At 40.1% G+C, this 16,420-nt stretch overlaps 1 protein-coding gene across 1 annotated transcript in view; it reads right to left on the bottom strand.

The window, feature by feature from the left end:
• Window positions 1-1,082: 1,082 nt before the first annotated feature.
• Tlk1 (tousled like kinase 1) overlaps window positions 1,083-16,420 on the bottom strand; it is a 108,926-nt gene continuing 93,588 nt past the window's right edge. The window contains exons 14-20 of the mRNA XM_057754848.1: window positions 14,840-14,921; window positions 12,549-12,730; window positions 12,205-12,374; window positions 11,758-11,893; window positions 6,131-6,242; window positions 4,932-5,039; window positions 1,083-4,118 (exon numbers count right to left, since the gene is read on the bottom strand). Of these exons, the coding sequence (XP_057610831.1) occupies window positions 3,942-4,118; window positions 4,932-5,039; window positions 6,131-6,242; window positions 11,758-11,893; window positions 12,205-12,374; window positions 12,549-12,730; window positions 14,840-14,921 (967 nt within the window). The 3' untranslated portion in view covers window positions 1,083-3,941. The remainder of the gene's footprint in view (window positions 4,119-4,931; window positions 5,040-6,130; window positions 6,243-11,757; window positions 11,894-12,204; window positions 12,375-12,548; window positions 12,731-14,839; window positions 14,922-16,420) is intronic.

The following is a 16,420-nucleotide window of genomic DNA, read 5'->3' as shown; positions in this document are numbered from 1 at the left end:
CAGAAGTGCTTTGAGGAAAAGAGCGTACATAACTGGCCAAAGCACGATCCTTCTGGAGCTCAGTTACTGGGTTTCCCCTCCATTTGTTTACTTTCCTTTTCCTGGGAACCCAGTCATCTCTTCCTTGGAACTGGAGTGAAGCTGGAGGACCCACTTCTTTGTTGAAGAAACTTAAGTCGCCACAAGAACTAAAGCGGACTGCTTTTTACACGTAAGGCAAAGGCGGTGGGTGACCTTTGAGTTTCAAAAAGCATCTGATGCTGGCATTTAAGTTCTGGGTACAGTCCTGAGTGACTTGAACTCGACCCACACAGCACCACAGCGACTCTGATCCTCATTCTCAGATGGAGAGCCCAGACAATAGCTGTCAGCACCCTGCTTCCAAACTGTTTCAATGCCCCGAGAGGACTTCTGTGCAGGGGGTCCACACCCCAGAGCTGACGGCCTGAGGGCCAAACCCACACACCCTGCTATTCACTTGAGACTTTCTACCAATATTTGGTAAGGTTCCATTAAAACAAGTTTTGAGTTTGGTTTACCTACACTCAAATCTTCCCTATTGAAAAAAATTCTTTTAACAGGGTGGAGTTAACAGACACCTGTAATTCCAGCCTTCTGGAGGCTCAGGGAGGAGGGTTACCATCAATTTTGAGGCCAGTCTGGGCTATAAAACCCTAAATAAATAAATGAATGTGGGTGGGGGTAAAGTAATTGAAGATGTTTTGGGTGGGAAAGCCAATTCAGATCAAAATGGACAAGGCACACGCAGTTTAAAACCACCCCAGAATGAAACAAAATCTAAGAATTCGTTTTAGAAACTAGCTGCCAAAGCAGTTCTGGAGTTAGGTTAGACATTCAGAACACTGAAGTGTAGTGTATGGAGGGGGGATCAAATAACATGGAAACTTAAAGTGAAACTAGAAAGACCTGACACAGTACTTTTAGAATAAAGCTATACTGAGTATGAGTACGCGCATACGTACAGACACGTTCGCGCAAGCATGCACCACACACACACACACACACAACAGCAATGTAACTAAATCATTACTAACATAAATGTACATTTCCACCAAAGCATATCTGGTAGCATAATAGTAATCAACAGTGTATTTAATAGGTCAAGACAAACATCAAAGCGGGACAATACAGTGATGTCTTGTTGAGATCCCACCGTTTTGGCTTCCTGTAATGAGGTATTTGCACAAACATTTGTTCACATTTAAACTCAAGTTTTTTTGTAGGGAAAGGGGGCATAGCCAGAAAAAAAACAAGCACACGTCTCTCGCCCCCAACATACATGTCAGCATGGTAGCTTCTGTACTTCCTCTCAATGTCCACATGTTTATGAAAGCTAATGTACTTATTATTATTGTTATTATTTTGGCTGGGAACTGAACCTACATGAGCTAAGTACAGCACTCTACCAGTGAACCACACCCCAACCTGTACAGCTACTTCCAAGGAATCAATGCCTCAGGACACAGAAGCTGAAGCTGCCAGAGCAACATGGAAATTATTTAGCAAAAAGCACCAGTTTCTTGTGAAAGTGATACTGGTTCATGTGGCCCAAATACTGGTAGGCTATTTAAATCCACGTTTGGAAAAGCTTTAGAAGACATGAATAAATTGATTCATTTGATACACTCTTATTTGAATTTTTATAAACATTCGCTTAGTGTGTGTGTGTGTACCTGTGAGGGAGCAGCACACTATAGTGTGCTGTTTTGCATTCTCTCCTCCCAGCACTCAGATCTTCAGGCTTGGTGGTCCACCACCCACCCCAATAGACACACTCTTGATTCTGAAATAATCCACTTCAGCTGAACTCAAGGAAGCAATTTCATTTTATGGCTTCTTTTCCTCCTTTCTCCCTGGCCTGTGTTTGTGAGATGTGTCCTTGTCCTTTTCCAGAGCCAGGCTGGCCAAACTCATCATCCCCCTGCCTCAGCCTCTAAGAAGCTGACCTTCGCAGTTGTTCTCATTCATTCACAAATGTGGGGCAATCAGTGACTCATTGGCACAGCTTGGCCAAGTTCACCACTCCAAAATGTTAAACAAAGCTGGGCATTTTCACTCAGATCATGAATTTCCGTGTGGGCAGTGACTGTAAGCAATCACTGAGTGCCAGCATGTGGTGACCACATCAACGTCCTTCAGGGTTTCTACCCTAATCTAAATAGGAGCTGCCCTGAAAGCTCTCCCGATGACCCGAGGAGCTCACAGGATTAGCCCTGAGGAAGGCTATTAGGCCTAACGTTAACAGCTTGAAACACTTCACACTTGTCTGGAGTATGCTTAAGGAATTTAGCCATCTGCTTTTAAAGTAAAGATCTGTTAGGAACCTCCATCTAGAAAGCTCTTTGAATGTAATCTTCACAGTCTTTACATTTTAACTGTCACTGTTTATTACTGTTTGGCTACATTCTCTGTAAGTCCAGCAGCATCTTAAACAGACAAAGTGTCTATGTACAATGAAAAAAAAAAAACACAAACAAACAAACAAAATGGCTTGCAACATCAGGTAAGAGCCACAGTTTAACTGTACATGTTAAGGGCTGTCTGGCAGGGAGAGCCTGTTTTCTGCACCATGGACAACTTACGGTAAGTCTCAGCATTATGACTGTGACAATAAAGAAAAAAGAATCCGTACAAGAATGAAATACAGCATCCCCCAAAATATTGGTTTCTACCACACAAGGCAGTCAGAAAATGTTCACATTTTAACAAATCTGTACAAACCACAAGAAACATTCTATGGGACCATCATCCCACCTTGATGCTAAGAACTTTCTAGAATGTAGAATAACCATGAACGATTTATAAATCTAGTATCTATGTGCTCCACAGCCCTAGAACCTAAAAAACTGATGTAAAGAACTCAATATGCCCAACATGGATCATTTTACATGCCTTGATTGTTAATGAATGCCTGCTTTTAATATCTCTCCATGATGTACAGTCAACTTGTGCCTTCAAGGAGGTCATTCAAATTTTTTTTAGCAAAAAAGCAATATCATTTAGCAGCAATTAAAGCGCCTTCAAGAAGACTTAAAAAAAATACAATATCCAATTAGAAAAGCCGTATTTTTAAACATTTGTACAAGAATAAGCTGCTGAAACTCAGTAATTGTAATAGGACATCTGTACAGTAATTTACAATAGAGCCAGAAGGGAATTTATCATTATCCTGCATAGAACTGGCCTGCTTTTGGTTACACACTGTCTCCCGTTTTAATGAACGAGGCCTGGAAACAAAAGAAAAATGCCTGTTAGTTCTAAAACACTGAAAGCCCTAGGAATGCTATCATCTAGTGACTGCAACTGATTGAAGATAGGCAGCTCTTTGTGTTAACGGTGTGAAGTGTCCAGAAACGACAGCTCCCTTGTAACACAAGCGGTGGGGGAACGGACATGTGATTTGAGGTACAACTTGGTAAAAGTCAGAATAGGCAAACGACAAAGTCTACGACTGTCCAAAGACCCTAACTCTCACATTCTACTATAAAACACCACGGCCGCTGTCGCTCAGTTCTTGCTTTGGTTTCTGCAGATCAGCTGCCGAGTGCTGACGCTGTACCAGGCACTGTAGCTCCCGTGTTAGAAATGTCTCATAATTTTCCATGTGTTCTTAAATAATGAAAAACTACCCTTCATATTAGAACTCTCTGGTAACAATCAAATATATTTAGGTATTATAAACGTTATTTACAGTGTCCCCTCTTCTTCTGCGGTAACATGGTATTCCTGTTTCATGCTGCTCCAGGGCAGAGGGAGGAGTGTGACTGAGTCACTGTCCATGATCCACCCTCACATGGACTCCAGGGAGAGCTTTAGCTCACAGAAACTCTTACCCATGTCCTGTGTAAAAAAACCACAACACTCAAATTCAAGTATGCATCTGGAAGCCAATCAGAGATCATGCCAATCTTGAAGGAGGGTCAGTACGTGATTACACTTGAAGAAGGAGGTGCAGGAGTTGCTGTCAGCCCAGACATGTGCAGGTTTCCTGAAGAATTGGATCTTCTCATGTGTGGGAGAAGGTAGGGATCATTTGCCAGCTGGTGCACATCAAATCGATCTTCTTTTCGGTAAGCCAAACAGCGTCTTATAAAGGCCTTCAAAAAGAAAGATGGCAATACAAATGACGTTCTACCTTTCAGATCCCAACCCACCAGATCCTCTGTAAGGGTGGACACATTAAAAACTATAAACAGAACACACTTTATAGGTAGTTCAAAACCTAAAGAACTTTTGGGAGTCCAATGACATTTTCACTCTAATCTGAACCTTTCACTGTGCCCTGGGTGCTACATTAGTGCCTCGATTATTGCTTCCTTTGACACATACCCTGGGTGCTACATGGAGCCTTGATTATTGCTTTCTTAGGATGCGTTGTTGGAAAGCTCCATTTCTGCTTACAAAGTGATTTTTACATTACTTTTATTTCATGTGCATTGATGTTTAGCCTGCATTTATGTCTGTGTGAGGATGTCAGATTCCCTGGGACTGGAGTTACAGGTGGTGGTCAAGTGTGTAGATGCTGGAAAATGATTCTGGGTCCTCTGGAAAAGCAAGCAGCCAGTGCCCTTAACTACTGAGCCACCTCTTCAGCCCCTCTTTTTATACACTTAAGTATCTCAGCATTAGAATGGGCAGACAGAATAAGACCAAAAAGTAATGAAGGGTCCAGATCTTGTGGTTTCTCTTCAAATTTCAAAGAAAAGCAAGTTGCTGTGCACATAGAATGAGGAAGCATATCTAATGCTTAACGATGAAGACAGCATATCCTAAGGCCCAAGCGGTCTCTGCTTCCAGAGCAAGTCAGCACCCTTTGCAGCAGCAGCTATTCTGGCCACTGTGGCTACTGAGGCACTAACCACACCAAAGCCACAACTCAGACACTTGATAAATGTATATGAGGTCAATACCTTGGCTTCACTGCTTACAACTGGTTTTACAGGGAACTGGACGTCTGTGGCTTTTAGTATTGTGTTTTCCTGGAGAATGTCTTGTTGAGATTGATTGTGACCAAATGGCTTTAAAAAAAAAAAAAAGAATAAAATATTGAAACAAAACATTAAAACAAAGAATCACCACAAAAATGATTTGTATCTTAACATCCTGTCCTTAGTTACCTGAAACTTGGGATGTAGTCTCACTGAAACAAGATTATAGCTAAGAACAGTCTGGAAACGTCCATTCAATCAGTCCCCAGCAGATAAACCCCATGTGATGGAGAAGCAAATCAGGCTGTCATTCAAGTAATTAGGAGGAAACAGCCCTAGACTGGGAGCCAGGAAACCCAGGTTTGGTCTCTATGCTAGTCAGTTTTTAATAATTTAACATTAGCTAGAGTTGACTGGGAACTTCAACTGAGTGCTGCCTCATTACACTGGCCTAAGGGCATGTCTATGGGGTATTTTACTGCTTGGTAACTAAACTGATGTGGGAGGGCCATCCCTGGAAAGGTGGTCCTTGGGTGAACAAACAGAAAGCAAGCTGAGCAGGCTGAACCAAGCCAGCAAGAAGTGCTCATCTGTGAGGTCTTGCTTCGTTCCTGCCTCAAGTTACTGCCTTTGCTTCCCTAACCTATAACCCAACCTGCAATTTTCTTCCCTGCATAGTTGCTTTTGGTCATGATGTTAATATTAAGGGCTTCATATACTGCACACTTTTAGATAGGTTCCTCCATCTCTTCTTGTAGTGGTGGAGACTGGACAGGACGCAAACTAGACATTATCCATGGCAACTTACATTTCTGATTTTACTATTAACAAAGGTTTGGGGAAAACTAAGTTTGATGGCATTTCTCTGAGGAATTACTGGAGGAATTGGAATCCAGACCAAATGTCTGCAGGGGCAGTGGGAGTTAAGAGAAAGTGTAAGGAACAAAGGACATTGCAAAGTGCTTAACTCCAGAGTTCCCAATAGAATATGTTTGGGCAAGGAAGAAGGAGAGACCAACCAAATCAACTGTTAAAATAATTCTGATACAAAGACACAATCAAGAAGTGTGCCATTCCTTGGAAGGATCTAAACTGATTCTAAGTTACTGAAATTTTGCACATAAAAGACAAAACAAACATGAATTTATTTCTACAGGGATGAACTGATGTGCACAACTTACTTTTCTACCATAGAGACACTGAAAGAAGATGACTCCAACCGACCACACATCAACCTTGTTGGAAATCTTTGGTGGCTCCTTTCCAACTACAAAGCACTCAGGAGGTAAATACCTTTAAGTAATGGGAGGGGGAAAGGGATGTAATGTTTAGCTCAAAATTTTTAAATCTTAGAATGCTTACTTTATTTACACATAATCACAGTTTTCAGCAATGAAAACCAAAGTTTTAATTCATTTGACTTCAGAACCAAAATACAACTTTGTGAGAAAGTATATTTATGTCCAAAGAAAGCATTGTCATTACTGTGATAATGTAATCTGAGAAAATTTCTAACAGAAGAAACACTCTCCTACCCTACTCGAACAGTTGAAGCTGCAGCCAGTTCTTCCTACAATACACAACAGACCACAGACTATCTACTTTAAGCCACCCAAAGTCTTCATTTATTCCAACGAGACAGGATCTCATATTCCTTATTGTAACATAAGACCTATCCTAATCGACAACATAAATTTCAAAATCTGCAATCATATTATCCCCTTTCTTCCTCCAAACTGGAAAGTCAAGGCCAATTCACTCACCTCTGGACATGAGCTTCCTCTGTTGCCCTCCACGGGCATGTAACATGGCTTCCTTGCCCATGTTAGGAAAGAACGACGTGGTACATCTACAAAAGCATTCAGCTCTCCTTGCACTAGACTTCAAGAAGTGCAAGGAGCTTTGATTTTGCATGCAGCTTCAAGCACTACCAGTGTGTGAAATATACCATGTATTCAAACACTAACTTTTAAAATTTAAAACTGCTATTCATAAATTCATATTTTGATATATGAAAGGTAGAAATAAATTCATTATCTTGTTATAAGTAAAAGAATCCACCAGGCATGGTGGTGCACGACTTTAGCCCCAACACTTGGGAGGTGGAGGCAGGTGGATCTCTTTGAGTTTGAGGCCAGTAAGTTCCAGGAGAGCTAAGGTTACACAGAGAAACCCTGTCTCAAAACAGCCCCCCAAAGTAAAACAATCCATCAGAGATGCAAGCATCACACAACTCAAAACTCTGATAAATTAAAAAAAAAGTAAAGACGAGTAATGTAGTTAAACCATGGTCCACCTAAAAATAATTTGATGCTAGACTGAAGGTGTTTAAGTGTATGGCTGAGAGGAGCACAGCTCTTGAACATGCACGCGTCTCGCCACACACAGGCTATGTAAGCAAAAGAGCAATAATAACAACAATTTTGTAGGTGACAAATTTGACTGTTCTGGACAACAGTACGGGTAAGAAACAAAACTGACTTTTCCTTAGTGATATTGACAACAATTTTAAATTTCTGTAGATGAAAAGTTTTATAAAAGGGTCACCACAGTCCGCAAATACACATCTAAATAACTCAACATTGAAAACCAATCATTTGTTTGGACTACCATTTCTATGGGAAATATATTCTTTTTGTTGTCGATTCTGAAACAGGATCTCACTATGTAGCCTTGGTTGGCCTAGACCTCACTCTGTAGACCATGCAGGCTGTCAACTTACAGAGATCCTTCTGGCTCTGTCTCCCGAGTGCTGGGATTATCAGTGGACACTAACACACCAGGCCTGGAAACAAGTCCTATGTCTCTATATAAGAACATCATGACTATTGTCCTACAAGTCCCTAACCCAAGATTTCCTGACTGAGATCCACCTCTAAGAGGGCAATTTCCTCCCACTGTTCAACATTAGTGAAGTTAAGGTGACAGAGAAATCAATGTTGAGAGTTATACAGAGAAGAAATGTTTTTTTTACTACAGGTCTCTAGGGTTCTGTTGTAAAACAGCCTGTTCAAAAATGGCTAAAAGACTTCTAGTTAAGACTATTAACTTTAGTCATTTCATTATTTGCAGATGATATATAAGTATATATAAGTGACCCCAAAAACTCTACCAGAGAACTCCTACAGCTGATAAATACCTTTAGTGATATGGCAGGATACAATATCAACTCAAAAAAAAAAAATCAGTAGCCCTCCTATACAAAAGTGATAAAGAAGCTGATAGGGAAATCAGAGAAACATCACCTTCCACAATAGCCACAAATAACATAAAATATCTTGGTGTAACACTAACCAAAGAAATGAAAGACCTATTTGACAAGAACTTTAAGTCTTTGAAGAAAGAAATTGAAGAAGATACTAGAAAATGGAAAGATCTCCCATGTTCTTGGAAAGGTAGGATCAACATAGTAAAAATGGCAATCCTACCAAAAGCAATCTATAGATTCAATGCAATCCCCATCAAAATCCCAACACAATTCTTTACAGATCTTGAAAGAACAATAACTTCATATAGAAAAACAAAACACTCAGGATAGCCAAAACAATCCTGTACAAGAAAAGGAACTTCTGAAGGAATCACCATCGTTTGGTTTCGGGGTATCTAGCTAAAGGTCTCTTAGTTAGATGTTTTCTAGTTAACTGACATCAAGCTCTATTACAGATCTATAGTAATAAAAACAGCTTGGTATTGGCATAAAAACAGAGACTGACCAATTAACCCACACACATATGAACACCTTATTTTTTACAAGGAAGCTAAAATTATACAATGGAAAAAAGAAAGTATCTTCAACAAATGGTGCTGGCATAACTGGATTTCACATATAGAAGAATGAAAATAGATTCATATCTATCGCCATGTACAAAACTCAAGTCCAAATGGATTAAAGACTTCAACATAAACCACACTGAACCTGAGAGAAGAGAAAGTGGGAAATAAGTCTTCAATGCATGTGAACAGGAGACCACTTCCTAAATATAACTGTAGTAGCACAGACACTGAGAGCAACAATAAATAAATGGGATTCCTGAAACTGAGAAGCATCTATCTGTAAAGCAAAGGACACTGTCATTAAGACAAAAAGGCAGCCTACTGAATGGGAAAAGATCTTTGCTAACTCCACATCAGAAAAAGGACTGATCTCCAAAATACATAAAGAACTCAAGAAACTAGACATTAAAATTCTAAATAACCCAATTAAAAAATGGAGTACTGAACTAAACAGAGAATTCTCAACAGAAGAATTTCAAATGGCCAAAAGATACTTAAGAAATGCTCAATATTCTTAGCCATCAAGGAAATGCAAATCAAAACAACTCTGAGATACCATCTTACACCTGTCAGAATGGCTAAGATCAAAAACACCAATGATATAGCTTATGCTGGAGAGGATGTGGAGTAAGGGGAACACTCATTCATTGCTGGTGGGAATGCAAACTTGTACAACCACTTTGGAAACCAGTATGGCAGTTTCTCAGAAAATTGGGAATCAACCTACCTCAGGACCCAGCAATACCACTCTTGGGCATATACCCAAAAGATGCTCAATCATACTACAAAAGCATTTGTTCAACTATGTTCATAGCAGCATTATTTGTAATAGCCAGAAATTGGAAACAACCTAGATGCCCCTCAACCAAAGAATGGATAAAGAAAATGTGGTACTACTCAGCGGTAAAAAAAATAAATGACATCTTGAATTTTGCATGCAAATGGATGGAATTAGAAAACACTATGCTGAGCGAGGTAATCCAGACCCAAAAGATAAATATGGTATGTACTCACTCATAAGTGGATACTAGTTATAAACAAAGGACATTGAGCCTATACTTCATGATCCTAGAGAAGCTAAATAATAAGGTGAACCCAAAGAAAAATATATATAGATCCATCTGGAAATTGAAAACAAGCAAGACTGCCTGATAAAATTGGAAGCATGGAGGTGGAAAGAGAAGGGACGGTAGAAGGGGAAGAAGGGAGAAGGGGAGGGGTGAGGAGAACTTGAGGAAATGGGATAGTCGAGAAGAAGGAAGGACAGAGATGAGAGCAAAAAAAAGAGACAATCTTGATTGAGGGAACCATTATAGGGTTAGCAGAAACCTGGCTCTAGAGAAATTCTCAGGAATCCACAATGATTATCCCAGCTAAGATCCTAAGCAATAGAGGAGAGGGGGCCCAATCTTGACTTGCCCTGTACTCAGACTGATGAATATCTTAAATACCACCATAGAACTTTCATCCAGCAACTGATGGAAACAGAGGCAGAGACATGCATCTGAATACTGGACTGAGCTCCCGAAGTCCAGAGGAAGAGTGGAAGAAATGAGATTATGAGCAAAGAGGTCAACATCATGATGAGTACACCCAGTAAAACAGTCTACCTGAGCTAATGGGAAGCATAGGACCAAATTAGTCCCTCTGAATGTGGTTGACAGCTAAGTTGCTGAGGCAGACTGAGGGGCCACTGGCAGTGGCACCAGGATTTATATCTATTGCATGTACTGGCTTTTTAGGATCCTATTCTCTTTGGACGTAGTACGGAGGGCCTTGGACCTTCCACAAAGCAGTGTGCCTTACCCTCTCTGAGGAATGGATGGGGGTGGGGTGGGAGGGTATGTGGAGGGAATGGGAGGAGGGGAGGGAGTGGGAACTTAGATTGGTATATTTAAAAAAAATCTAATAAATTTAAAAAAAATACTATTAACTTTCAGGAGATTATAAGTTTGAGTGACAGTTTTCTTCAACAGGAAAGCAGTAGCTTCACTTTTATGAATATCACATTTTTAGGCAGTACCACAGACAGATGATGATTTCCACGTGGTGTAAAGTTGACCACACACATGACTAATTCCCCTTGAGGAAAGTAAACTCAGCACGTATCTGAGTAACGCAGGGAAATGGGCAGTACCGGTCCAGCAAACTGTGAAGGTCCTCAACAGCCACTGGGCAGCTTTTATGCAGCTCTCTTCCCAGTAAAATCCAACTAACTTCTTGCTACTCTCATTTATTCTGAGAATTAGGATACTCTGTATTTTCTACTTTGGTGACCTTGGCAGTAAATGTGAGAAGCACGCAAGAGTCCTGGCTAGTGGCATGTAACTCGGTAAAAACTCGAGTCATCAGAGAGGGAGTCCCTGTCCTGTCTTCAATGATGGACAAAGACGAGGAAGTGTGAGCCAAATAAACCCTTTCCTCCCAACTTGCTTTTGGTCCCGGTGTTTCACAGAGGAAACAGTAACGGTACCTAAGTCAGCTATGTACTGATAACATTCAGGATGACTTCTACAGTCAGGAATTGGTTCCAGCTAGATTTGTATCCACAGAAAGAGATTTTGAGAGTCAAATCTAATGACTAAAGTATGAGTTTATCTACAGTCTACAATTAATAAACCCTGTTATCTACTAAAAAAAAAAAAAAAACCCACAAAACTTCTATAGAGAAGGCCTAAGGTTCACAGCTCTGACCAATGCAAGCTGGGACACTACATCCATAAAAATACTTATTCAGAACATAATATCACTCAACATCATAGAAAAAACTCACAAATTCTGACTCACCCTAGAAGTCTCCGGCTGCTGTCTACTAAAGTTGTATGTGTATGCTGAACCATTCTTTTTGCACCTTTCGGCCTCTGCAGTTTAGAATGCAGAGAAGAAAACACTAGCATAGGACTCTCCTCAATTCAGAGGCTCAGAATCAATGCCTTTAGCACAGTAACCTCAAAGAATATTTGAAAATAAAACTAAATTTTCATAAAGCACTGGACTAATGAAGTAGTCTTGATGTATTCACTAAACCATTTACCAGTAAGTGCCTGCCCCCTGGGAAGTCAGGTCCATTCCGTCCACACCATAGCTATCATCGTCCATGATCTTGGACAGACCAAAATCAGTGATTTTGATTTCTCCACATGCCGTTCCATCTACCAGAAGGATATTTCCTAAAACCAAAATAGAATATTTTTAGTAGCACATACACACCCATCCATATGAACGAAAGGATAATTTTTACAATTAAGAGCAATGTTTGGTAAATAAACATGTATCTGGGGTCTCATTATGTTGGTGCACACCTTCAATCCCAGCACTTAGGAAGCATCAGAAGGTAGATCTCTATGAGTTAGTCCAGCTCAGGCTACCTAGGGAAACCCTGTTACAAAATGCAAGCAAAAAAGCAGACATAACCCCCAACTCCACGCCTGGAAAAACAAAAACAAAAACCTAACCCCGTAAGACAGGTTTCCTGAAATACCTGGCTTAAGGTCATAATGTATAATAGGAGGCTTGATCTCATTGAGATATCGTAGGGCATTCACTATCTGCATCACAATAGACCGAGCTTCTTTCTCAGACATCAATTTGTGCTGCTTCAGGTAGAAGTCCAAGTCATTGCCTTCACAGTACTCCAGCACAGTACAAAACCTACACCAGAAAGGGAACAATCAGTAGAAATCTAGCCCCATACAAAATCCACACTGGGAAAGTGAAGAATCATTATCCAGTAACTGAGAACCCTAACAGAGAGATGAGAATATCTGCACTTCAGGGTTGGAAACAAAACCAGTATTCTTACAAGTTGAATCTTCGTTTACTTACGTATCTGTATCCAAGGAGAAGTAATCATAGAGTTTAACTATTCTGGGGTGATCCAGTTCCTTGTGTATTCGATACTCTCTGCAGGCATGTTTGTGGTAGTTTTCTTTTTTTTCGTCTCTCCAGCTTTTATTAAGCTGGTGGATCTTCACAGCAGCGTATCTTTGCTCATACAAGTCAAAAGCCTACAATTCAAGGTAGAACACAACCACACTGCACATCAATCTGCTGTAAAGATTTGTCAGTTGTATTGCTTTAATAAAAAGTAGATTGGCCAGTAGCCAGGCAGGAAGTGGAGGCAGGACGAGGACAGAAGAGTTCTAGGAAGAGGAAAGGCTCAGTTGTCAGTTGTCACCCAGACACAGAGGAAGCAGGATGAGAATGCCTGGCTTATAAGAGGCACCAAGCCACATGACTGACACAGACAAGAATTATGGCTTAATGTAGGATGTAAGAGTTAGTCAGAAGCCTGAGCTAATAGGCCTACCAGTTTATGATTTAAGCCTCTATGTGTTTTTTTTTTTTGGGGGGGGGGGGGGAGACCGGGCAGGAAAGAAACCTCTGCCAACATCAATCAAACAACTAAACAGACTTAAGTTTTGATAATATTTTTGCAATAACTACCAATCACCTAAGATGATATACAGTTCAGTGATATACTTAAATAAGACAGAAATGCCATGGTGATGAAGCAAAAAAGTAAAAATAATGTCAGTTTTCACATTCAAGTTCTTTCAATGTGAATACTTTGAATCATGATAAAACAATGAAGCCAGTTTTCTTTTAAATGCAGGCCTGCTCCATTACATGGAAAAGCTTATAGAGAGCAACCAGCAACATAAACACCTGTGACACTTTCCTGTGTGTTGTAGGGAAGAAAGTATTTTTATCTGTCTTTCTTAGCAACTAAACTAAAAAATTCTTTTCAACTTTAAAGTTATTTTTATTTGTAAGGGTGTTATGTTATCTGCGCAGCTCTGCATGTAGTGCCTGAAGAGGCCAGAAGATGGCACTGAGTTCTCTGAAATAAGAGTTACAGATGTGAACTGCCCATGTGGATGTTGGAATCTGAGACAAGTCCTCTGGAAGACCCCTCAGTGCTCCTGACTACTGATCCATTTCTACAGCTCCAGTTAATAGGTTCTTTTTTTTTTAAGATTCATTCATTCATTCATTCATTCATTCATTCACTCATTCATTCAGTATCCTGCCTGTAGGCCAGAAGAGGGTATCAGATCTCATTATAGGTGGTTGTGAGCCACCATGTGGTTATTGGGAATTGAACTCAGGACCTCTGGAAGAGCAGTCGGTGCTCTTAACCGCTGAGCCATCTCTCCAGCCCTAATAGGTTCTTAATAATTCCAGAGGCATTAGACCACCCTGAGTTGGAGTTACAGGCAGATGTGCACCTTCTAACAAGGATGCCTGAAACTGAACTCGGGTCCTTTGGGAGAGCAGTGTGTGCCCTTACTGTAGAGCATTCTCTCCAGCCCTATATGTTTCACACTCTAAATGCTGTTAAAAGAAAGCTTAATAGTTTAAGCTTCATTGTGACTTATATGCAAAGATACCTCTTTAAAAAGCACTTAGTAACTTCCATGTTTGTTAAAAGGTCTCCAGGAATCCCTACCTTACTAGCTTAAGCAGAGGGAAACATTTCCTAGTTAGCTTCAGTTGTTAATTCCATACAGCCCAAAGTTATCTGAAGGACTCTGCACTGGGAGATTGACTTGATTAAACTGACCGGTGGGCAGTGCCACTTCAGAGTGTGTGGTCCTGGACTGTGTACAAAAGGGCAAGCACAAGCCGGAGTAACCAAGCCTGTGAGCAGCACTCCTCCGTGACTCTTGCTTCCAGCTCTGGTCTTGAGTTCATGTTTGGCTTCCCTCAGTGTACGACTGTAACCTATAAGATGAAGTAACTGTTCCCTCCCCAACTTGTCCTGGTCATAGTATTTGTCACAGTAAGAGAGGGGCAATGAGAACAAGAGTAAAGTGACTTGATGACAGAATTATAAACCTATGAGATCACAGCAGAGGAACAGGGCCCCTGGGAACAGTGAGACAGAGTACCAGCACCCCACAGAGGCTCAGGCTTATTTAGAGTTAAAATGGCTGAGAGGATAAAAGAGGACTACACAGGTAAGAACAGATCTTAGAAAAGACGACAAACCCCACCATAAGCCCTTTTGTTGTAATGAGACTGAGGATAAAAGTCAGTCTAAACCCAGTATACAAGAACCATGTATTTTTTAACCTCACCCCTCCATTAGCATAAAGAACAGTGACCCTTACCTTATACACCTCACTGAAACCACCTCTTCCAAGAAGATGAAGCAATAAATATCTTTCATTTAACGTTGGATGATCTTTGAACCTTAAAAAGGCAGGGACGAAAAACAGCTATTTAGGCACATTAAAAGAATACAAGATGTTCTGTGTGCATTAATGACCATTCCTGACTCTACTCCCAGCTGTCTGTTTCAGTCACTCTGTTGTTAATTTTGCACACTGGACAACTGTGCTATTCTCTCTCCATCTTTCTACATAGTATCACCTGTGATAGCATCAGCACTTACAAAGTGTAACTGTACCAGCTAGCCACTAACAGCACACTCTTAAAGACCAGCAACTGTGCCCTATAGAAAAGCCCTTTCTTGAAAAAATATACTTTTATATTGAGTAATGAGTGACCAAGATTTTATAGTACTGACTTGTATTTAAATAATTTATCAACTGATTTTTGTTCATGGTTTTATCTTAGTGTCTTTGAACTATTCATCAATTTTAAAAGTAAGAAATTTTTTAAAACTTGTAAAAAAAAAAAATCACAAGTAACACTTACCTACCATTACTAGTTTATTGTAACTGCTATATATTAAGTAATACATACTATCATTAATAGCTAACGTTTGTCATACTGCTATCTATTAAGCAACTTACATAAGTTCATTTGTTCATTTCTCAACCAATTCTGAGACAAAGCCTGCTGTGTCTATTTACAGACGAGAGGTCAGACTGGGTAAGCTGAATGTACAAGGTTAGCAGTAATACTCAAAGTGCTTGGCAGAAAACAAAGTTTCCGAAATTTACACTCTGACAGCAACAGCTTTAAAAAGCCAAATGTAAAGACACTGCATTTGTACAATTTACTAAAAATTAGCTGCATATAAGTAAGTTTTTCCTGAAAACTGTAGAAAATAGAGATTTCTGCTTAGACTGAGGCACATTATAAAACTAACAATTTACTTTATCTTAAATTCCCAAACCACAGCCACAAATACTGAATTTGATTTTCAAAGTCAGTTAATTTAAAATTATTTTATCCCATTTGTTTTAAGAATTTAATGTGAGGCCGGGCGGTGGTGGCGCACGTCTTTAATCCCAGCACTTGGGAGGCAGAGGCAGGCGGATCTTTGTGAGTTCGAGACCAGCCTGGTCTACAAGAGCTAGTTCCAGGACAGGCTCCAAAACCACAAAGAAACCCTGTCTCGAAAAACCAAAAAAAAAAAAAAAAAAAAGAATTTAATGTGATAGAATGCAGGGTATTTTCTATTATGCTAAATTGGAGACCTGTGTTCATTGACTGCACATCCACACATGATCACAAGGCCCCTCTCTAAGCAAAGCATTCTCACTTCCCAAGGGAACACACACACACATACATACATATGAAGTCACGCAGCTTTAAATGACATCGCTAGACTTCGAGATCAAGTGTCAACACACAAAGTTTTCACCTATATATTAATAAATGAAGATCCAGTAAACACAGGTTATTTTAATGTGCCACAAAAGACACTCATTCTAATAACTGGATTTAAACCAGAGACTACAACTTGCAGCTCTTTCCCATTTCTTCCTACATTGTATGAT

This window comes from Chionomys nivalis, chromosome 22, assembly GCF_950005125.1.
Source record: "Chionomys nivalis chromosome 22, mChiNiv1.1, whole genome shotgun sequence".
In the NCBI taxonomy this organism is placed as follows: domain Eukaryota; kingdom Metazoa; phylum Chordata; class Mammalia; order Rodentia; family Cricetidae; genus Chionomys; species Chionomys nivalis.
The sequence above is the reverse complement of the archived record's forward strand: the minus strand, read 5'-3'. Positions and strand labels throughout refer to the sequence as shown.